Consider the following 22,690-nt stretch of genomic DNA (forward strand, 5'->3'; position numbering starts at 1 on the left):
GAAGAATTGTAAAATAACAATAGATATTTTTTATAGATAAATGGCATTGGCAAATCTGACTTTAACCCGATCAGCATCAGACAGAGGTCTGGATAAGACTTTCCTATTCAGCAGTTGGGTAACGAAATCTATCACAAGTAATGGCTCAATAAATGAAGTTGTGAAAGCAAGCATGACATCATTCAATGATAATTCCGCAACGACTATAAAATTAATGATAATTCCTCACACCCTGAACCCTCATCTTTTGCCCATTAACACCGAAGGATGTGTTCAATCAATAGGGATGATAGAGATATATGTGTAAAGGAGGAGATTTTCCAACATCTATTCAGTTCGAAACGTGCAATTCATCCTCATTAATAATTTTGTTGAACTGGATCACATCTTATTGTTTTAGTTCTACTGATGCAGATGAAATTTTGACTTGTTTGAGAGATGACAAGATAGATTCAGCTCATGTACTTCCAAAGTAGGTCGTTTCTGTATTTATCCTCCCCTTGGTTAGAACATTTTTGACAAAGTCTCTTGAAAAGTCTATCTTGATTCTCAACATGGAGGAAACCATTTTTTTACTATAATAAACCTTTTACCAAATCAAAGAAGCTAGCTAAAAAAAGTTATTCTCCAAATAAACAACTTATGGTATCACAGACAAATTTCAGACCCGTCCATTTTCCAAGCAACTTCACTTTTCTAATGCATTGTACCCTTCCCGATTAGCGAGGAGATTCGAGCACTGAATGTCATACTAAGTATAACATCAATTATTGTGTAACAATAATATTTAAGTCACAATAGCCTCTATTTAAGTATTAAATCTGTTACTGTATCCGAACAAAATGGTAGCTAACATACTATACTCATAAAATACAAAGCTTACATATTTACAAACTCTGCTAGTACAGTTTTCTTACAATACAATTGTAGAATTACAAAGATATTTTGTTTGAGGTGTTAACAACAAATTGCTTAACATAAAGTAGTACCTTCTTTATGTAAAATGATTGCTTAACATAAATTGCTTACACATTTCTGCAGAACAAACCTGAGAATTATTCCTCACACCCAAATCTTGAAGCACATCATCATATCATTTAAGAGCTTGTTGTTATCAAATGAAAAATAATAATTAGCCGAGACACTATTCCTGCTAATAAATTTCATCAACTTTAATCACAAAAATATGAACTAACCATCAGATCTGTGCAGTCAGGTTTGCTACCTGTGATTTTTTTTGGAAAACTGTAAATAGTTGAGTTCAAGGATATCAAAACATGAAAACCAAAACAACATAAAAACTAAAATGACTGGAAAATCGAGAAGGAACATACCTTGAGTTATTTTCAGCCATGTCGAAGTACAAATCCTGAAAAAACTGAAAAAGAAAAAAGAATCAGAGATTTGGAAGGGATGAAGATGAGTTTCTACCATACCATAGAATCAGAGACGAAGATTTTTGTGGCTATGGGTTTATGCATTTGCGAGTTCACTTTTTCTTCCATTTCACAGAGAGTTTCCGCAGCACTAGGGTTTGAAGACAAAAAGATATGAGAAGAAAGAAAATGGGAGAGAGGGAGAGAAGGGAAAAGTTTTGGCAGCTAGGGTTTAGAAAAAAGTTGGAATGTGAAAACTGGAAAGAGAGAGAAAACGCAGAGAGAGAAAGAGAAAAGGTTTATGCAAGTACAACAATTGAAAAAAGTGACCAATGAGAACACAACATTTGGCATGTTCTTTTTTTTTATTTTGTTAATTACATGATTAACCTTTTCTATGGGTAAAGAAATTATAAGGGAAGGGCAAAATGGACAGTTTGGACAATTTCTCAGTATTGGGTAGATAGTAGATACCAATTCAAATTCCATTCATTATAATACATATCCAAATGCAAATACAAATGACTTTTACGATGGAAACCTAGATAATAACTTAATACTTACTAGTATTACATAAAGTTTTAAACAACATAAAAAAATCTAAGAAATCATGAACGGAAACTATTAGCCGATAAATTTAGTTATTTTCATTTTGCAGCTTCTTCTATAATATGTTTCTTTAAAGAGTAATGCTATTTTTACATTCATATTATACACCAATACTTACATCAAACACTGTTCACCGTATTTATACGGTGAATAGTGTTTTTTAAAATAAAATAATAATATTTATCAAAAAGATTTTTTTATTTATAAAATTACGGACGACACTGTTTATGTACGGACGTGTATTAACCAACTTCACTACTGCATTAACCAAGTTTGATGACTGCTAAAAATTATTTTAATACCTGTATGTTGCATTAGCCAACTTCATTACCGCATTAACCAAGTTTTTACACTGCATTAACCAAGTTTGGTGACTACTAAAAATTATTTTTAATACCTGAATGTTGCATTAACCAACTTCATTACAGTAGTCACCAAATTTGGTTAATGCAATCTAAAAACTTGGTTAATGCAGTAATGAAGTTGGTTAATGCAACATTCAGGTATTAAAAATAATTTTTAGCAGTCATCAAACTTGGTTAATGCAGTGTAAAAAATTGGTTAATGCAGTAATGAAGTTGGTTAATGCACGTTCGTACATGAACAATGTCGTCCTTAATTTTAAAAATAAAAATAAAAATTACTATTTTTTTTAAAAACACTGTTCACCGTATAAATATGGTGAATAGTGTTTGGTGTAAGTATTGGTGTATAATATGGGTGTAAGAATAACATTACTCAAAAAAAAATTAACTTGTCATCCTTTAAATTTAATCGGCCACTCCCATATTTTTTTAATTTAATTTTATTCTTGTTGAAAAATATTGGGATACAAAGAATTTTCGGTATATTAAAAATTTCAAATTTCCAATACATATCACTTTTTTTTTTACGATTTCACAGTTTTTTTTTTTGCAAAAAATATCGAAAATTTCAGTTATTAGGAAATTTCCGGTATATCATATCGAAAATTTTAGTTAATTTAAAATTTCTTGTACATATCGAAAATTTCAAATTTTCTATACATACCGGAAATTTCAAATTTATGGTATCACAATTTTTTTTTTGTAAAATATATTAAAAAGTATTTTAAAATTTCCGGTATTTTTTTGAAATTTCTAGTAAAAATTCACGGAAATTTTTTCAAAATTTCAAAATTTTTGGAATACTCCCCAAATTTCCAGTAAAAGCATAAACTTTTTGAAAATTAATAAATTTAATAAAAAATATAATGATAAAATCATAGCTTTGAGCTAGTGACGGGGTTAATTTTAGGAGTGGAAAGTTAAATTCTCATAAAAGAGCTATGCTAAGCTTACATCTGTAATTGACACCCTTAATGCAATTGGTTTAGTGATACACGGATTCCAAAGTACTGAGAAAAACTATTAAAAAATTGATTAATATTAATGCATAGTACTGTATTTTATACGGTGTAAGTGTAAAATAAAGTGTCAAAGTATTTCTGTTTAAAAAACAATGAGTAACGAAAACCATTGGCGCGCAACCATTGTTTTGTTTCCTTTCCTCTGAAAAGCCAATATACTTCCTTCCTTTCTCCTTCTCAATTCTCATCCTCCATCTCCCACAGTTTCCCCCAAACAACAAGAATAAATAAAAATGGCCAACACATTTACCATTCATACAATCTCTAACCAATGGCCAGGTTTCACCCTAAGCACACATTCTCCACCAAAATCATCATCACCATCTTTCTCTCTCTCTCAACATTCATTGCCATCGCTTTCATTGCCAACCACATCTTCCACTCTTCCGCTCACATATCCATCACTTCCAATTGGCTCATCGATATCCCCAACAACACAACAACACCCCCTCATAACCAACATGGAGTAAAAAACAAAGCTCCCGAGAGATTTCTTTCCGCTACATTTGCTGATATACCTGCTCCTCAATGGAGTTGGGAGCAAATGGATTCGGCTCCCGTGCCTCGTTTAGATGGTTATTCTATTCAGATCCAAAATCTTTTTTATGTCTTTTCAGGATACGCCAATCTTGATCATGTCAGTATTTTCATATCACACTTTTATATCTCATTAGTAGCAATGATGATTTACGAGTAGCTAACTTTGTGTTTCTTATATTGCAGGTGCACTCTCACGTTGATGTGTTTGATTTCAGAAGCAATAAGTGGGTAGATAAATTTGATACACCAAAAGAAATGGCTCATTCACATTTGGGAGTTGCAACTGATGGGAGGTACATATATATAGTCTCTGGACAGTATGGTCCACAATGCAGAGGACCTATTTCCACTGCGTTTGTCTTGGACACCATCACAAAGAAATGGGATAATTTACCTCCATTGCCTTTCCCCAGGTACGCCTCTTCCTCTTTATTAGGAAGATCCTAAAGTCTCACATTGATTGGAGATAGAGCATTGAAAGAGTATATATAGAGGGACACCTCACCTTACCAACTGGTTTTGTAAGGATGAGTTAGGTCAAACTCTAATATGGTATCAGAGCCTATCGATCGGACCATGGGCCGCCCACCGTTAATATCCACACACCAAGCCCAAAAATCATCATCAACGCGTATCAATTAGAATAAATTGTAATTACTGTATTTTCAGGTATGCTCCTGCAACTCAATTGTGGAGGGGAAGACTCCATGTCATGGGTGGTGGCAAGGAGAATCGCCATACACCTGCCTTAGATCATTGGAGTCTGGCTGTAAAGGATGGGAAAGCTTTGGAGAAACAATGGCGGACTGAAATTCCTATTCCACGTGGTGGACCACATAGGTGACTACACTACCTATATGCTTGTAGTTAGATCTTTATGCCTGCTCATTGGTTAACCTTAATGTTTGTTCTCATTAAATTCAAGTAATACAAGACAATGTAAGTTTGACTTCAAATCATGAATCAAAAGATTTACTTAGTGAATAGAATCTCATTAACATGACTCGGAAATTAATGTTTGAAATAGATATACACTAGTGACTTGTATCGATTAGATATAGTTTTGTATCAAATCAAGATAGTGATAACTATGATTGATTCTATCTATATAATGGGAAAATTGGTGGAGATTTTGATTTGATATTTTGGTTATACACATATACCATGGCATCTTCTGTTGAGGATTTTAATGAAATACCACTTTTAAATATTTAAATAGAAATCCATGTTAAGAAAACCAAACCTGGGTCACTACAAAGTACAAACCTATGAAGCTTTGAAAGGATAACTTGAAAAGTGATACAATATTTGTTGTCTAGGAAAGGAAATTGTTAGGCTTTTATCTAACCTTCACCTTATTTGGTGTAGGGCTTGCATTGTGGTCAATGATCACCTTTACGTTATCGGTGGACAAGAAGGTGATTTCATGCCTAAACCGGGTTCACCAATATTCAAGTGTTCACGCAGACATGAGGTATCATCTTCTTTGGTTATTGTTACGTAAATGAGTTCTCAGTTGCATATTGTAGTTTCAATAGTTGAATTCATGAGAGACTGACATACATTGAATTCTTAATATTAAATTTTTCCGCGATGCTTTTGTTTTGTGGCCTTAAACTTTATAAAATTTCAGGTGGTCTATGGAGATGTTTATATGCTGGATGATGAAATGAAATGGAAAGTTTTGCCACCTATGCCAAAGCCAAACTCCCATATAGAGTGTGCATGGGTAATTGTCAACAATTCAATTATTATTACTGGAGGTACAACCGAAAAGCACCCAGTTACGAAAAGGATGATGCTGGTTGGAGAAGTCTTCCAATTTAACTTAGACTCTAAGGTACTCTTCTTCTCTAAACATATTTTGGTTATGCATTTCTTTTTATCCTTTAATACCTCTTAAGCCATTCTATAACAGATATTTCTGACTTATCTGTGGGTCTTGTAGTTTATTATGACATTCCGTTGTTCATACTGACCTGATAAATTGTACATGTGTCATTTTGTTCACGGTTAAAAATGATCACAGTTAGGCATTTCAAGTAAGCTGAAATGTTTTATTATTGAATGCAGAAATGGTCAGTGATCGGAAAACTTCCATACCGAGTGAAAACAACATTAGCTGGATTTTGGGATGGATGGCTATACTTTACATCAGGACAGAGGGACAGAGGACCGGATAATCCACAACCCAGAAAGGTTGTTGGAGAAACGTGGAGAACGAAATTAAGTTTGTCATAGTTTGAAATCATCAAGGCGCTCATATCAATTTGCTTCCAATTTTTGTGTCACAATACAAATTATTTGTTTCATTGCCCTAGTTGGGCAACTTTGTGTACATAGGATAGGTATAATTTAATAGATATTGGATTTAACTCTTTCCGAATGCTTCTTTATCTTTGTACCACATTAGTCATTACATAACATCAACCGCACCTGTCATAGTATCTAAGCAAAGTGAGTGTCCAAAATCTTAAAATATTTGGCAGTAATAAACTAATTTTTACAGCAGTATGAACATAATGTATAGTTCATGAAGCATGAGCGGCCAGTACAGTATCAACAAGCTCAACCACCACTGGGATTTGCTGGCTATTAGTGACATTCTCTTCTGCATTTCTTGTTTCTGTGCAGCTGCCTACTCTTCTCATGGTCCTTGATTGCATTTTTGAACAGCACCTAGCAAAAATATTGGTTGTCCATCTCCATATTCTCCATAATTGTGTTAATGTTAAAACTGCGTGGCTTGCCAAAGTTTCTACATTCTTCACTAACCAACAAATCACGTAATATGACAAACCAAGAATAGTGACAGTAGAACAGATCGAAAACAGACCAAGGTAAGGCGGAAGGCCTATCGATGAATTATTTTTTCCCTTGCTCGCTAAATCTGAACAATTTTCTTTGCCTTCATTTTCTATCCCATTCAACATTTCTTTTTCTAGTTGTTCTGTTTCTCCACTCTCTATCATACTCAGCAATGCCTCTGATATGTCGGCAGCAAGACTTGAACCTTTTGGAAACACCTATGGTTTGAAACCACACAATGTAACATAAGAGTTGGATCAGTTTTTGAAGAATTAAGAAAAGCATGCATAGCTAAGGTTTTAAATTTCAGGTGCAGTACTGGTTCTTTATATTGTAGAAAAATGTGGTTAAATACAGCGAATGTCATCACAGTTACGGTCACAAACCATTTTCTAAGACCTTGTGTCTAATGTCATGTAACTTAGTGAGTGTTTTAATGTTAGATTTAGTTTATGGAAACATCTGTTGGGTCTAAAATTTTAATCTAATTACCCCAATTTCACTTCTACCAAACATGTCAAAAATTCAGTGACAATGAGAGGAGAGAAACCCACAAAACCAAAGCCACCAAGCCTGTAAGTATTCCCTGCTTTGATAAATCCCTTACACGAGTACTTTGCTAGAAAGACTTTAGCATGAGGCGCGACGAAGAAGGCGGCTTCTATTTCCTTGTTATCAAAGGCAGCAGGGTAGTCACTCATGGAATTTATTTTTCTTATATTCCCAGCCTTGAAATTTAGTACTTCGGTCAAATACTTGATAATAAAGGAATTTCCGTCACAACCAATTGGGGAATTTCTTTCTTTAAGGGTCTGTATATCTAACACAGATGGCTTTACTTGTGAAATAGTTATAGATGTCAAACTTGCTGTGAAACTATTTGTCACGATGAAAATAGCGAATAACCATGGTGTCAGTACAACTTGAGCTAAGGGTCTTCTTATTGGTTCTCCTGCATATTGAAAACGTACAATGAATTAGGATTATGCTTTTCAAAGCTACGAGTTAAGCCCAACTCAACCCTACAAAATTGTCTTGTTAGAGGACTTACTGTGTGCATAAAATAGTACAGTGACTAAAAACCATAGCATGGACCCAAATCCCCTTAGATCTTCATTTACTTCCCTTTCTATCAACCAAATAACAAATCCCACAAAAACATGCATAGCTGTCATCATCAACCACATCTCTTTTGTAAAGGCAGCCAAAAACATCCATGTTTCTTTTGATTTTGCTGGTTGTTCAGTAACCACCATGTGTAGGCCAGATTCAATATAAGGCTGTGAGAATTCCACTAAATGATATCTATATGCCACTATTGACGTATCGCCAACTGCAGCATCCAATGTCTGCATCAAAAAGAAAATGTTAGATTTGTGTTAAGCAGAAGCACCGATAAACTAGTTAGTAGTTACCATACCTTATTGTAGACATGATCGACCATTTCATCATACGATCCATTGAAGGGAAAAAAAGTGTAATTTAAAACATAAGGTAAACGTTTGACAGCTGCTTTAAAGACACTGACTGAGAAACCAGTGACTTTAGGTTCATTGTTTTCCTGATCATATTCCACATTCACAAACTGAGTAAAAGCACCATTTGAAGGTATTGCTATTTTCAACGACCTTTCTTCATTATTATGACCCTTAGGAACTGATTGCAATTCTCCCGGCCAATAAACTGTTTTGAAAACTCCATCAGAATCATCATTGTTTGCCCTTATCTCCATTACCTTATTATGGCTAACAATGTGTTTGGAAAAACCAAGCGCTGGAGACCAAGATGCCATTTCTCTATAACTTTTCCCAATCACATTAATTATGTTGAAAGTTGGTGATTGCAACAATTGTCCGTTCTTCGAGAATGTTTTTCCACTTAGTCTTTCAAATTTATTGGACAAAAAAGTCATTTTTGAGAATTCTGTGAGGCTGAATTTTCCCTGTGATGATTTGTTTGCAGCCTTAGCAATAGCCTTAGTTGCATCATACGCTTGAAGTGCAAAAATACTTGGATTTATGTTATCTTCTTCAGGGTATTCGAGAGAAAATTTTCTCTGGAATTTGAACTTAAACTCTCTAAAAGCCTCACTCTTTTCAATGAAGTGTGTTTTAAATCCAACAACGCCTTGCATGTTGAAGATAACAGAAGAGTTAACCGAATCAAGAAGACCAGCAACTTCATTTGGGATAATCCATACAGAACCTTTTTCCATCAAACCTATTTGCTTTGCTTTCTCACAAAGCATGTTAGCCAACTCTAAAGAAGAATGAACAATCAAGAAGACCCTATTACTCTTCTTTTTCAGCTTATTAAGCTCATTTTCAATTGTAGTTTTCGGGTCTGAAAGAGTTGATAAAGACGGGAAAGCTAAATGGTTATCAATTTCACAACCAACAAGTTTAAGAGAATAAGAGAGGCTAAGTAGTATCCCTGGATCAGACGAAAGGTCATTATTAAGTTCATAAATTACTGTCACCTTTTTCCATCCGAATTCTCCTACAATTGCTGATATGCATTGCATATGAAGGTTAATATCATCCCCTACTTGGATGAAATTAGGCAATCTAGGAGATAGTAATTCTGGTCTGGCTGAAAATGAAGTTAGAGACATGATAGGAATGGTGTTTATGGTGTCTCTGAATTCACTTGCAAGTGTTGCTTCGTTGTGTGTAATAGTTCCTATGATCGCTTGCACTTGGTTGCTCTGTGAGAGTTCCATAACTATATAAAAGCATATCGGTGTTAGAATCAGCATCCCATGGACCTTACAAATAGATAATATTTGTATTTTATGATATGTTTGGTTGATATGAGGGAGATTTTAATACCAAAATAGTTTTCATTTAATTTTTACACCATTATGCTTATTGAAAACTGAATTATATATTTCAAGGTATACTAATCTGTTTATGTAGGATATTTTAACTTAATGAGTCTGATTAATAGATTAATGGGTGGAATGTAAATTACTACTAATAATAAAAATACATAATTTATAATACTTAAAGTAAATAAATAGCTATGGATTTAAAAACAATCCTTTTAAAGTTATTGTTGTTCAACCCTTTAATTAGATGATATGCAAGCCTATCTTGAAAGGAGGTGCATAAACTACAAATTAGGCCGTTATATATCTATTTTCTTATGAAGTGTATAGCAACTTCAATATGTTTTATTCTATCACTTGATTGTGGGGATGTTAATTGAATATAGCAACTCCATAGACGTTGCACTTGGTTTATACTATGTCAGACATTGCATATGCAGTAAGATTTGTAAGAAGGTATATAGCGAGTCTTGGAAAGACGCACTGACAAGCATTGAAGTGGATTCTAAGGTAGATAAATGGGCCTCTAAGTAGAGTCCTGATTTATGATGGAGCATGTGGTGATGATAGAAAAGTAGAAATCGAAGGATTTGTCGACTCTGATTATGCAAGTTGTATGGATTTCAGAAAATATATTTCTGGATATATTTTCACTATGCTTGGCACAACAGTTAGTTGGAAAGCGACAATTTAGAAGGTTATTGCCTTATCAACCACTGAAGCGGAATATATTGCCCCTACTGAAGTTGTGAAAGAAGCATTGTGGTTTGAAGTTTTTGCGAAGGAGTTGAAACTTCAAGGTCGAGCAATCACGGTTAAATGTGATAGCCAAAGTGCAATACATTTTTGAAGAATTCAACCTATCATGAGCGAATCAAGCATATCGATGTAAGGCCGCATTTTGTCAGAGAAATAATCGAGCATGGAGAAGTCCAAGTGCTAAAGGTTTCGACAAATCACAATGCTGCTGATATGATCACCAAGACATTGCCAAGTTTCAAGTTCTTCCACTGCATGCAGTTGATAAAGCTGCATGAAGAAAGCTAGTTTGTTCCCTTGATGTTCTAGAGTTTGTTCCAAGGTGGAGATTTGTGAGATTTTAGATCGAACTCTAGTCTCAACAAGGGTAGCTTCTTGGTTCGATAGTGATTAAGCATGTTGTCAAAGTCTGTTCACATGCTGATGTCGAAGTCTTGCATGTTGATGTCGAAGTACGCTCAAGCATACTGTAGTCGAAATGCTAAGATTGTTAGCATGTCGAGTTGGGCCTGTTTATTTAGTCCATTTGTTTAAGTTAGCTTGTAGCTTAAAAGAATCGGCTGTGTGGTGCATACTAAAGGGTAAGAAAATAAAGGCCCCTTTAAATTAAATTTTTTTTTTTTTACAAATAGGCTTTTACAACTCTTGTATATGAATATTTTTCCCCATTAAGAACCATGAGGTTTGGCAGGAATTAATATGCCCTGTAATAGTGGAAGACTATTCTGGTTATACCCGGATGTTTTTCTTATCTCATAAAAAAGATGTGTTCGATGCCTTTTAGAAATTGACCAAAGTTATCAAAAAAAGAAAAAGGCTTAAGCATTGCTTATATCCAAAGTGACCGCATAAGTGAATTTCAAAATATGAAATTCAAGAAATTTTACAATGAGAATGGAAAAGAGCACACTTTATTTGCTCCATGAACTCCTAAAAAATTGGGGTAGTGGAATCAAAGAATATATCTCTTAAAGAGCTAGCAAAGTCACTTAATGGAACCAATCTTCCTAAATATGTATGAGCTGATGTAATAAGTATTGCTTGCTATGTGATGAATCTTATCTAGTTAAAATTAATTTTAAAGGCGTCTCCCTATGAATTATACAAAGGAAGGAAGCCTAATACTTCTCATCTCTATATTTTTAGATGCTAGTGCTTTGTCCTTAATAACAGAAAGGGTAACCTTAGCGAATTCAACGCTAAAGCTGGTGAAGTTTATTCTTAGGATATTACACTTCTAGTAAAGCTTTTAGAATCATTAATAAACAAACTCTCACTATAAAGAATAAGTTCGTATCACCTTTGATGAAATTAACCCCAAGTTGATATAGGTAAAATTGGTCGATTGTGCATGTATTATGTAGAACACTCTCTTAGAAGACCAAGATCAAAGCAAAAGTCAAGAGAAGATCAAGATAAAACCAATAAAAGAATCAAGAAAATGATTAAAGTAAATACAAAAATCAAACTGAAGATAAAAATAATAATTAAGTCATAGAAATAAGCAATCAAGATCAACCCAAGGAATGAAGGACAACAAAAGATCATCTAATCAAGAACGTCATATGGAATATTTTTAAGGGATAACCACTCGACACTCCCTTAACCAGATATGTAATTTTATAGATTTCATTTCCCGAACTGAGCCAAGTAACGTCCATGAAGCTCTTATTGATGAACATTGGTCTTTTGCTTTAAGAAAAGTTAAATTAATTTGAGAGAAACAATGTTTGAGAATTCGTCTTATTGCGAAAGAATACAATCAACAGAAGACATAAGTTTTGATGAATCCTATGATCATGTAGCTAGATTAGAAACCATAAGGATACTTTTAGCTTTTTCATTCATTTTTTAATTTTAAATTCTTCCAAATAGACGTAAAGAGCGAGTTCTTACTCCTTAAATTTCAAAACTTCTCTTTTCATAATAATGTCTTCAAGCTGAAAGAGACTCTACTATTTAAAACAAACCTCTAGAGCTTGATATGATCGTTTGAGAAAATTTCTGTTTGAAAATATTTTTCAAGGAGGAAATGTTGATTTAACTCTTTTCATTAATAAATTTGAGCATGACATTTTACTTGTGAAAATATTTTTCAAAGAGGAAATGTTGATACAACTCTTTTCATTAATAAATCTGAGCATGACATTTTACTTGTGAAAATATTTGTCAATGATATTATATTCGATGCTACTAACGAGTCTTTGTGCAAGGATTTTTTTAATATGATGCAGAAAAAATTCAAATGTCTATGATGGGGGAGCTCTTATACATTCTTGGTTTAAAAATTTATTAGTCAAAGGAAACCCCTACATTAATAAAGTTAATCTCGGAACTGTCCTGATAAAATGCATTAATACTAGCGCTATAAATCTCACTAAGAATCCAATACTTCACTCTTGGACGAAACATCGTAAAGTACGTTGCACTTAAGTTGAACACACACACACACACACACTCAAATTCTTCATTCGTAGCAATTAGCACTGAGATCGAAGACACTCTGTTCATGTGCATTATATCAAAATTAAATTTGTGCAACTTAATTTGGTAACAACTATAAATGGATGAAGTTGGGCAAAAAAACTCATGCGACATGATAGACAGACAAGTAATGAGACAGATAATGTGATTGTATATGCTGCAACATGACAAAAAGTTGGAAGGAAGTTACCACTTGCAATGACTTGAGCAGAGTTTCCATGCGAGTCTTTTATCTGCAAATCAATATTGGAAGAGCTGAATTGGTCAATGTTGAATTCTTCCACTGCAATATCCATTGCTATCTTCTGTTGCTTGCCCATTAAGGAAGCCAAATCAAGCACAGCACCTATGCTCCTAATAGTAGTTCTTTCTAGCACTAAGGAGTGGCTTGTTTGCACTCTTGACCATGCCAACAAGTACAAAACAATATTGAAGCAGATAATGAGTTGCAAGGAAGAGTTCCTCCCCATTCTAGAAATATCCAGAGACAAAGAGAGTGTCATAAATTTGAGTCATTGACTTTGTGCCTGAGTATTAATAAACCTCATCTCTGTAACTTTCCTATGATTCCTTTCAATCCTTCTCCAATAATACTTGAATATTCAATTTGTAGCCTATTAGTTAGGAGAAAGAATAATACCTTTCTTTTTCTTCCTAAGTCTCCTCAATATATTTGTAAAAAACTTCCATATACCGGTACAGGACTGTCTTTGAGAATATGCCAGACGGGCTATCGCACAAGGTCTCAAATTTTTTACGGTTAAATCATAATTAAATAGGATCTCATAAATCTTTGCCACGGTTAAAATGAGGTTAAACAGGACCTCTAATTACTTTATCATGATTAAACTATGACTAATCTACACAGGACCTCCAAAAAATTGAGACGGCCTTGTACAGGTATTATTTGTCGAGTAGCTTATTATGTACATCAGTTGAACTAATTACTCTAAATTCTATGATAAATAAACTAGAATGTTTGAATAGAGAAAAGTCAACGGAAGACTATGCATGAGTAATGCAGTTCTATATTCAGATCAAAGTAATCACTGCAGCTTAAAAAACGATTTTGGTTTGAGTCAGTCTTATCAGGGAACTTTCCAAGTTACACCCATCTTTGATTTTTTCTTTCTTTCTTACAATACATTTTCCTAAGTTTTAACTCATTCTTAAAATAATGACACTTATAATAAAATTATAATAAAAGGTGTCATTTTCAATTACAAATTTCTTTTCAATACACGTCTTTCATGTAGAATAATATAGAAACTCAGTTAAATAATATAGAAACTCAGTTAAAGTTTAGAATTCCATATAAATATGGTTGCCGTCAAACCATTCGACTTTAACTTGGGATATAGATTACACGGTACTGAAGTAGAGAATGAGTGGTATGTTCAAGACAACTATCATGAAAATGTTTTTGGTGTGGTGGCAATGTTTCTCCGACTAGAGGGAAATCATGCAAAAATAGTTACGGTTGTGCTGTGTTGACACCAAAATATCCGTATTTACACCGTAACATTTTTATATTGTAATATTAGGTGTATCCTTAGCATTTCTCAAATAGTTAACATTCTTTAACGCTCAAGTTAGTAAGAGATTAAAGTGAAATTTTATAATTGTGCAACGAATCGCACTTAAGTGTGACTTAGAGTCACATTTATATAGAAGGATGGTTATAAATGTCTCATGGTTGTTCGACGTGGAGTGCGGATAGCTGTCGAATGAAAACCAAAGGGGAGAGATGCTCTTACGCAGTGCTAAGTAGGGGTGGCAAAGCAGACGGGCCGAGGCGTTATATGCCCGCAAAAAAAAAAAAAAGTGGGGCGGGCAAGCCCGCAAATTGAAATGGGCATAAAAACCTAGCCCGCCCCGCCAAGGTGGCGGGCGGCGGGCTTGCCCGCCTATTTTTTTATTTATTTTTTTCTTTCATTTTTTAATATTTTTTTTGTATATTTTAATTAGATTTTTCACATAGTTTTTAGAACTATTTTTTATAAAGCACTTTTTAACAATTTTTACTTAAAAATATTGCATATATTCACAAATAAATGTATAAAATAAAGCCATCAAGAATTAGAATTAGTAGAATTAACTTTAAAAATAGCGGATTTTGACGGAGCGGCGGATTTTAGCGGGGCGGACTATGGCAGACGGTGGGTCTAAAATGTCAACCAAACACGCCATTTTTGGCGGGTGCGCGAGCCAGCCACAGTCCGTTTTTCCACCCCTAATGCTAAGTGATGTAAGTCTACCTGTACGGATCCACGGTGAACTCCTTATGAGAATTGAACCTATGTGGATTGGGGCGATCTTCCACACCCCCTCCCAAGTCTTTGTTGTCACTCATGAAGCAAAGATTGATTTCCTAAAGCGTGGTCGACCCATAAGTTTAGATTGAGATAACATTGTGCATTCAGATACATTTCCTGTTGAGGACATTTTATTTGGATATATTGTGTTAAGTGGCCTTGGGGCCTATGTTTGAATTCTTATGGCATATTTATGATGTGATAATGTCATTATGTTGGTAGATGATTATAGTATGGGATATGATCATTGAAATGCTTGAGTAAATATCATTATGTTGCGATATGCATATTGATGAAACATGAAGTTTTCAAATGTGTTATAATCATGATCAGACGTATGAAATATATCTATGTTTATGATGGTTGGTTTTCATTGTTTGTGGAAACGACATGTGGCACCCTTTAGTTATATGCATGTTTTATTACTATGTTAATATATGATTTATTTTAGGATAGAAAAGGGGTGTTATATTGGTGGTATCAGAGCCTGGTCGACCAATTGGTCAAAGTTATTAATGTCTTTATTCCCGTTGTATTAGATTTGTGTATCTGACACGATCAATATTGTTTGTCTGTTGGTTGTTAGTTGTCTTAGGACAATGGTTGCGGAAAGGAATGATGATGTTATTTCAGAAGCATTGACAAGGTAAGCTAGTGTTATTGGGAAAGCGTCGCATGCGAATGCTGGTAATGGAGAAGATAATGAGTTTCGTACTTTGGGAGACTTCCGAAGGAACAATCCGCTGATCTTTGAAGGAGAGCATGAACCTGACAAGGCACAAGCATGTTTGAAAGCGATCGAGAAGATCTTTCGAGTCATGAATTGTACCGATGTGCAGAAGGTGCAGTTTGTCACTCACATGCTAAAGAAGGAAGTTGAGGATTGGTGGAGTAATACTGTGCAGAGATTTGATGAGGAAGACATGGAAGTTACTTGGTCTCTTTTCGGAGATGCATTTTTGGAAAACTATTTTCTGGAAGATGTACGTGGAAAGAAAGAAAAGGAATTTCTAGAATTGAAGCAAGGGAATGGAATGGTAGCGAAGTATGCTGCAAAATTCCAAGAGTTAATCAAGTATTGTCCTCATTACAATACTATGAATACAGAGAGGTCAAATAGTTTGAAGTTTGTGAATGGTTTGAGGCATGATATCAAGAAGGCTATTGGTTACCAACAAATTACTCGTTTTACGGAGTTGGTTAACAAGAGTCGGATTTATGACGAGGATAGTAGGGAGAGTGCTTCTCACTACAAGTCTTCGAATGATGGGAAAGGAAAAGGACAATACCATGGGAAATCGTATGATGATAAGAAGAAACAAAAATCTGGTTATGGCGGGAAGCCAAGTGGGGGTGCTAATGCTCCAATTAAGTGCTAAAAGTGTGGTGCCGAAGGACATGGTGCTAATGAATGCAACAAGAATTCTGGAAAATGTTTCAAGTGTGACAATCCGGGTCACAAAGTTGTGGATTGTAGAGTTGATTCGGGCTTGACTTGCTACAACTATGATGAGCAAGGGCACATTAGTAAAAGTGTTTGCATTGTCTGGTTCTGAGATCACTGCCGAAAGAAAAAGTGTTTGCATTGTCTGGTTCTGAGATCACTGTCGAGGATAGTCTAATCCAAGGTACGTGCTTTATTAATGGTACACCTTTGATTGCTATTATTGATAATGGTGCAACACATTCTTTCATTTCTTTGGATTGTGCTATGAGATTGAATCTTGTGTTGTCTGATATACGTAGAAGTATGGTTATTGATACTCCTACTATGGGTTCAGTGTCTACTTCTTTTGTGTGTTAAATTGCCCATTGAGTATCTTTGGTAGAGATTTCAGAATTGATTTAGTTTGTCTTTCGTTAGATCAACTTAAGATGATTTTGGGTATAAAATGGTTGGAGTTTAATTGTGTTTATATCAAATATTTTTATAAGACGGTTATTTTTCTTGAAAAAAATTTTAAGGAAGAATTGTTTTTATCTGCCAAGCAAGTGGGTGAGTTTGTGCAGGACGGTGCAATGTTGTTTATGTTGTTGGCAACTTTGGATGTTTATGAGAAGATAACAATTTAGGAATTACCAATAGTTCTTGATTTTGAGGAGGTATTTCCTGAATATGTAAGTGATTTACCGTTGGAACGTGAAGTGTAGTTTACGATCAATTTAGTTCCTAGAACTAGTTCTGTATCGATGGCTCCATATTGGATGCCATCTTCTGAGTTGAAGGAGTTGAAGAGTCAACTTAAGGATTTACTTAAGAAGAAATTTATCTGTCTGAGTGTGTCGCTGTGGGGTGCGCCTATTTTGTTGGTTGAAAGAAGGAAGGTTCTATGAGGTTGTGTGTTAATTATAGACAACTGAACAAAGTGACAATTAAGAACAAATATCCACTTCCGAGGATTGATGATTTGATGGATCAGTTGGTGGGTGGAAGTGTGTTCGGTAAGATAGATTTGAGATCTGGGTATCATCAAATTCGTGTAAAAGCTGAGGATATCCAGAAGACTACTTTCAGAACGAGGTATGGACATTATGAGTATTATGTTATGCCTTTTGGTGTGACCAATGCACCTGGTGTGTTTATGGAATATATGAATAGAATCTTTCATGAATATTTGGATAAGTTTGTATTATTTGTGCTGAAAGAGAAGCAATTGTATGTTAAGTTTTCTAAGTGTGAGTTTTGGTTGAAGGAAGTGAGTTTCCTTGGTCATGTGATTTTGAGTATAGGTATTTCTGTTGATTCGTAGAAGATTGAGGTTGTATCTCAATGGGAGGCTCCGAAATATGTTTCTTTGATTAGAAGTTTCCTTGGTTTGGCTAGTTATTACCGAAAGTTCATTGAGGGATTTTTTAAGTTATCTTTGCTGAAATTTTGGTATCAAATATGTGATGTCGAAGGAGATGTTACGACACAATATCTGAGCACTACATGTTATGAATAAGTTTTATAGTAGGAAATAATAATCGTGCAGAATGTAAAGAACACAATGATATGTTTACCTATTTCAGAATAATCCTTCCTACTCTGGGGGCTACCAAGCCAGGGATGAAATCAATATACGATAGTATCAATTCAAAGTTAAACAGTCCCAGTTTAGCCTTCTCACTTAATCACTACCATTCCTATGACTTCCACCTAAGACTTACCTAGGTATGAGGCCATCCTCAAATCCCCTCAATCACAATCCCCTGTGACAATATAAAAGAATAAAGAAAAATCAAAAGACACTATTCCAAGACAGCCACTCCTCGATGCTTCAGAGCTTACGAGGATAAAATAATCTCCTTGCTTAAAAGCTTCGGAGATCAAACAACATTCAACACCTACAAGTTTGTGAATGTACACATATGGAACACACAATACATAACTACTTGAACCAAAACAAAACATGCAGCAGAAAATAAGGATTAGCTAAGCCTTTAAAAAAAACAACAAAGGCTAGTAATCCTGGACATGGGCTTGGGGCAATAGAAAATAAGGTTAAAACACCCAAAAGAGCTAGATAAACATATTCAGCCAAAGCGCACAGTCAGTTAAGCAACTGACAAACCAAACCCTAAAAAATGAAACTGTAACAAATAATGAAAACCTATAATGTCAAGACATCTGCTTTGACATATACGCATATCACCTTAACGTAATGATTAGCCAAAATTATTGCCAACACATAGAACCAACATTTTTCGTTGACGCAATTGACTAGGAAGGGTCAAGCTTTCATTTGGACTTCGCAATGTGAAGCTAATTTTCAAGAGTGATCAGTGCATTTTTATGCACGTTCTTCCATGTTTGTACTCAAGCATTTCTTCGGTTTGTTTTATTTATTTTTATGTTTTAATATGTTTTTATATTTTATTTTATTTTTGCACTTATTTGTTTTTCGTATTAATTTTTCAGCAATAATAGTCTGCACGGAAACGTTCATATCTGGAGTTCCAGGAGTCCGATTGAGGCATTCTAATAATCGCCGGAAAGCTAAGAGAGAGAGCTACGACTTTCATGTTGGAGTCGAAGTCAGATTCGGAGCCGATAATTCCCAGTTTTGCGTTTAAAGCTGCAGCACTTTATATTTTAAGTTTCGGGTCAATTAGTAATGGGCCTGGGTTTTGTTTTTGACCCAGTTCGTTTGTGAAACGGGTTGGCTATTGTTCCTTAGGTTAGGCAGCCACGAAAATACTGTTCATCATCACTATTCACGAAATTCTTGAAGCTTGTACGAATTGATCCATGGCGAACTAATCACTTTTGGTTGATCTACCGAATTCAGGTTCCTAAACTATGAGATTATTATAAGTTTTGCAATAAAATTCCTTTTCCTTCAATAATATATTTTGTTTATATTTTGCTTAATTTGATATTCGTAATATATGTTGTTTGGTTCGATTGAATTATGTTTTCCAATTTATTTGCGGCTTATCGTTGCTTAATCGTTAATTCGCTGTATGCCTAACCGAATGCTTAATTCGGCAAACGGAAAGCATCATTCGTATGATATTGTTACGCTTGTTGATTATATTGTAATCGAACGGGAAAGGAATCCGCTTAGGATAGTGAGATTTTAATAATCGATGATTGGTAGGAACTGAATCGGTAGATTGACTTATTTCCATAATCACTTATTTCAAAACAGCTTAATTTCATAATCACTTTTGATAATCATTTTTTCGACCAAACCAACCCCCCCTTAATCGATTTAGCTTATAGTTAATAAAAATCAAGAGTCCTTGAGAGACGATACACGAGTTACCGTTACCGTTGTTACTACAGTTTGCAATTTTACTCGTTTTTGACCCGCGTGCGACAGCGGATCAAATTGGCGCCGTTGCCGGGGATTCTTGTGAACATTAACTGATATTAGAGTCTTAGGTGTAGTGTTTGTGCGTTTTGGCCATAGGTTCCTCGCGGTTTCGGCCATAACGCCTCTAGAGTCGAAAAAAATCGGTTTTTGGGAAAATTTCACCGTTTCGAAAATCTGTCCCGACAGTTAGGTGTGAAAAAAATCCCTGATCAAAAGTCACCTAGCTACAAAGTAGTTACGTGACAAATTTTTCAAATCGCGAAAAAAGCCTTTTTACTATTTTTAATGATTTATTTTCTGTTTTCATAGAGTCGAAAAATTCCGAAAAAAATACCAAAATTCTATTTTTACGTCATTAGATTATTTTCGGTGTCAGTTTATTTTTTTGAATTATTTTTAATCGATTTTCTTCATTGTTTTTGTTTTAGGGACATAGTTGGCATTTTCACGATTGTTGCTGCGTTTGCTGTGCACTAGTCCTGGCTACTAGGTCTTCCTGTCCTGAACTTATTGCTTTTGATCCTGAGGTAGAGAGAACCTTGCACACACTTCGTAGAGCAGGCCAGGCTAGCAATAGTTCACATTCACCGACCATAGCTGAGTCTGATTCTGAGTCTGATTATTTGCATAATTTGTTTGATTCTGATTCTGAACTTGCTTTTGAAATGGCTGAAAATAGAACTCTAAGGCAACTTGCAGCCCCTGATGTTAATTATAATGGCTTGTGTATTGAATATGATGCTGTTGCTGTTCCTTTTGAATTAAAATCGGGTTTAATACACTTGTTGCCAAAGTTTAATGGTCTTGCAGGTGAAGATCCACACAAACATTTGAAGGAATTCCAGGTGGTGTGCTCTACACCATTGAAGCCTGAAGGGATCACTGAAGATCATATCAAACTTCGTGCTTTTCCTTTTTCTTTGCAGGGTGCAGCGAAGGACTGGATATATGATCTTGAACCGAATTCAATCACAAGCTGGAATGCTCTGAAGAGAGTGTTCTTGGAGCGATACTTTCCTGCCTCTAGAGCTGCTTCAATCCGAAAAGAGATTTGTGGCATTAGACAAGACAACGAGTCATTGGCTGAATACTGGGATAGGTTCAAGAAGTTGGTTTCAAGCTGCCCTCAACATCAGATTACCGAGCAACTTCTCATTCAGTACTTTTATGAGGGGTTGTTACCTATGGATAGAAACATTCTTGATGCTGCTAGTGGTGGAGCACTTGTTGACAAAACTCCAGCTGCTGCCAGGGCCCTCATTGAAAATATGTCCCTAAATTCCCAGCAGTTCACCACTCGAACCAATTCTGTCCAAACCAAGGGTGTACATCAAATTCAAGGCTCCTCAAACAGAGCTTTAGAAACCAGACTTGATGAGCTTACCGCTTTAGTTAAACAACTTGCAGTAGCGAAACCTCAAACAGCAACTGTATGTGGTATTTGTACAGCTCATGATCACCCCACTGATACTTGTCCTCTTCTGAAAGATGATACTGTTACCGAGCTGCCTCAAGCTTATGCAGCCAACCTTTACAACCAGAACAGGTACAACAACACCCCTGACTTGTCTACCAACAAATATCACCCCAATTGGAGGAATCATCCCAACCTTCGATATGGAAATCAGCAGCCTTCCCAACAACAGCTTACCGTTCCATTACCCCAGCCACATCACACCCCTCCAGCTACTACTTCCGGACCATCCTTGGAAGATCTTGTTAAGCAAATGGCCGTGAACAACCTTCAGTTTCAACAAAGAACCGACACTAGCATTCAGACCTTGACCACACAGATGGGACAACTTGCTACTCAAATAAATAATATGCAAGCTCAAGGTTCGAACCAACTTCCAGCACAAACTGTTGTCAATCCGAATGGTAATGCTAATGTGAGCGCTATTTCTTTGAGATCCGGAAAAGTTACAGAACCAGCCCCTGAAAAAAATAAAAAAATCATTGAGGTAACTTCTGAACTTTCTTCTTCTGAACCTCCTCCAGCTGAGCTTTCTTCTCCTTCTTCTGTTGTGGTCGGAACTGAAAAAAATAAAGAAAGGGAGTATGTGCCACCAGTTCCTTTCCCGCATAGAGTTCTGAAAAATAAAAGAATTGAGGAAGGAGACAAAGAAAAAGAAATTCTGGATATGTTCAGAAAAGTAGCGGTAAATATTCCGCTTCTTGATGTGATTAAGCAGGTTCCAAGGTATGCAAAGTTTCTGAAGGATTTGTGTACAAACAAGAGAAAGGTAAAAGGAAGTGACAGAGTCAACTTGGGAAGAAGCATCTCTGCTTTCATTCAGCCCGAACAAAGTGTTTCGGCCATCTCTCAGGTCTTGCCTCAAAAGTGCAAAGACCCGGGAACTTTTACTATTCCTTGTACCATCGGGGATAAGAAATTTGATAACTGTTTGCTTGATTTAGGAGCGGGCATTAATGTTATGCCTACTTCTATTTATAATAACCTTTGCCTTGGTCCCATGCAGCATACAGGTTTAATCGTTCAACTGGCGAACAGGAGCAATGCACGTCCCACCGGCATAGTGGAAGACGTCCTCGTTCAAGTTAACGATTTAATTTTTCCTGCAAATTTTTACATTCTGGACATGGAAGGAGAGACTAAGTCAAGCAGAGCTCCCATCATCTTAGGAAGACCGTTCATGAAAACGGCGAAGACAAAAGTTGATGTTGATGATGGAACCATGTCCATGGAATTTGGTGACATCGTCGCAAAATTTAATATCTTCGATGCCATGAAACACCCTGTGGAGGAGCATTCGGTTTTT

The 22,690-nt window shown here is 35.5% G+C and overlaps 2 protein-coding genes and 1 long non-coding RNA gene across 5 annotated transcripts; 1 reads left to right on the forward strand and 2 right to left on the reverse strand.

The window, feature by feature from the left end:
• Nucleotides 1-837: 837 nt before the first annotated feature.
• On the reverse strand, nucleotides 838-3,410 carry LOC131611400 (uncharacterized). Of its 2 annotated transcripts, XR_009286890.1 has the most exons (4): nucleotides 3,305-3,410; nucleotides 1,335-1,378; nucleotides 1,197-1,245; nucleotides 838-1,104 (listed from the first exon to the last, which is right to left on the reverse strand). It is a non-coding gene; the product is annotated as an uncharacterized LOC131611400 (long non-coding RNA). The 2 variants fall into 2 exon arrangements; XR_009286889.1 differs by lacking the exon at nucleotides 3,305-3,410 and having other exon boundaries at nucleotides 1,335-2,397.
• A 149-nt stretch (nucleotides 3,411-3,559) lies between these two features.
• On the forward strand, nucleotides 3,560-6,595 carry LOC131609068 (kelch repeat-containing protein At3g27220-like). The gene is made up of 6 exons (XM_058880707.1): nucleotides 3,560-4,009; nucleotides 4,096-4,325; nucleotides 4,582-4,752; nucleotides 5,281-5,386; nucleotides 5,546-5,752; nucleotides 5,986-6,595. Exons 1-6 carry the CDS (start codon nucleotides 3,644-3,646, stop codon nucleotides 6,151-6,153), a joined length of 1,248 nt encoding a protein of 415 aa, XP_058736690.1. The 5' UTR covers nucleotides 3,560-3,643; the 3' UTR covers nucleotides 6,154-6,595.
• Nucleotides 5,613-13,700, reverse strand: LOC131609067 (glutamate receptor 2.9-like). Of its 2 annotated transcripts, none has more exons than XM_058880705.1 (5): nucleotides 12,984-13,700; nucleotides 8,141-9,444; nucleotides 7,772-8,069; nucleotides 7,275-7,672; nucleotides 5,613-6,938 (listed from the first exon to the last, which is right to left on the reverse strand). In XM_058880705.1, the coding sequence occupies exons 1-5, from the start codon at nucleotides 13,294-13,296 to the stop codon at nucleotides 6,444-6,446; spliced, it is 2,808 nt and encodes a 935-aa protein (XP_058736688.1). In that variant the 5' UTR covers nucleotides 13,297-13,700; the 3' UTR covers nucleotides 5,613-6,443. The 2 variants fall into 2 exon arrangements, with proteins under 2 accessions (XP_058736688.1, XP_058736689.1); XM_058880706.1 differs by having other exon boundaries at nucleotides 6,753-6,938; nucleotides 7,213-7,672.
• Between the last annotated feature and the right edge of the window lie 8,990 nt (nucleotides 13,701-22,690).

This window comes from Vicia villosa, linkage group LG6, assembly GCF_029867415.1.
Source record: "Vicia villosa cultivar HV-30 ecotype Madison, WI linkage group LG6, Vvil1.0, whole genome shotgun sequence".
In the NCBI taxonomy this organism is placed as follows: Eukaryota; Viridiplantae; Streptophyta; class Magnoliopsida; order Fabales; family Fabaceae; genus Vicia; species Vicia villosa.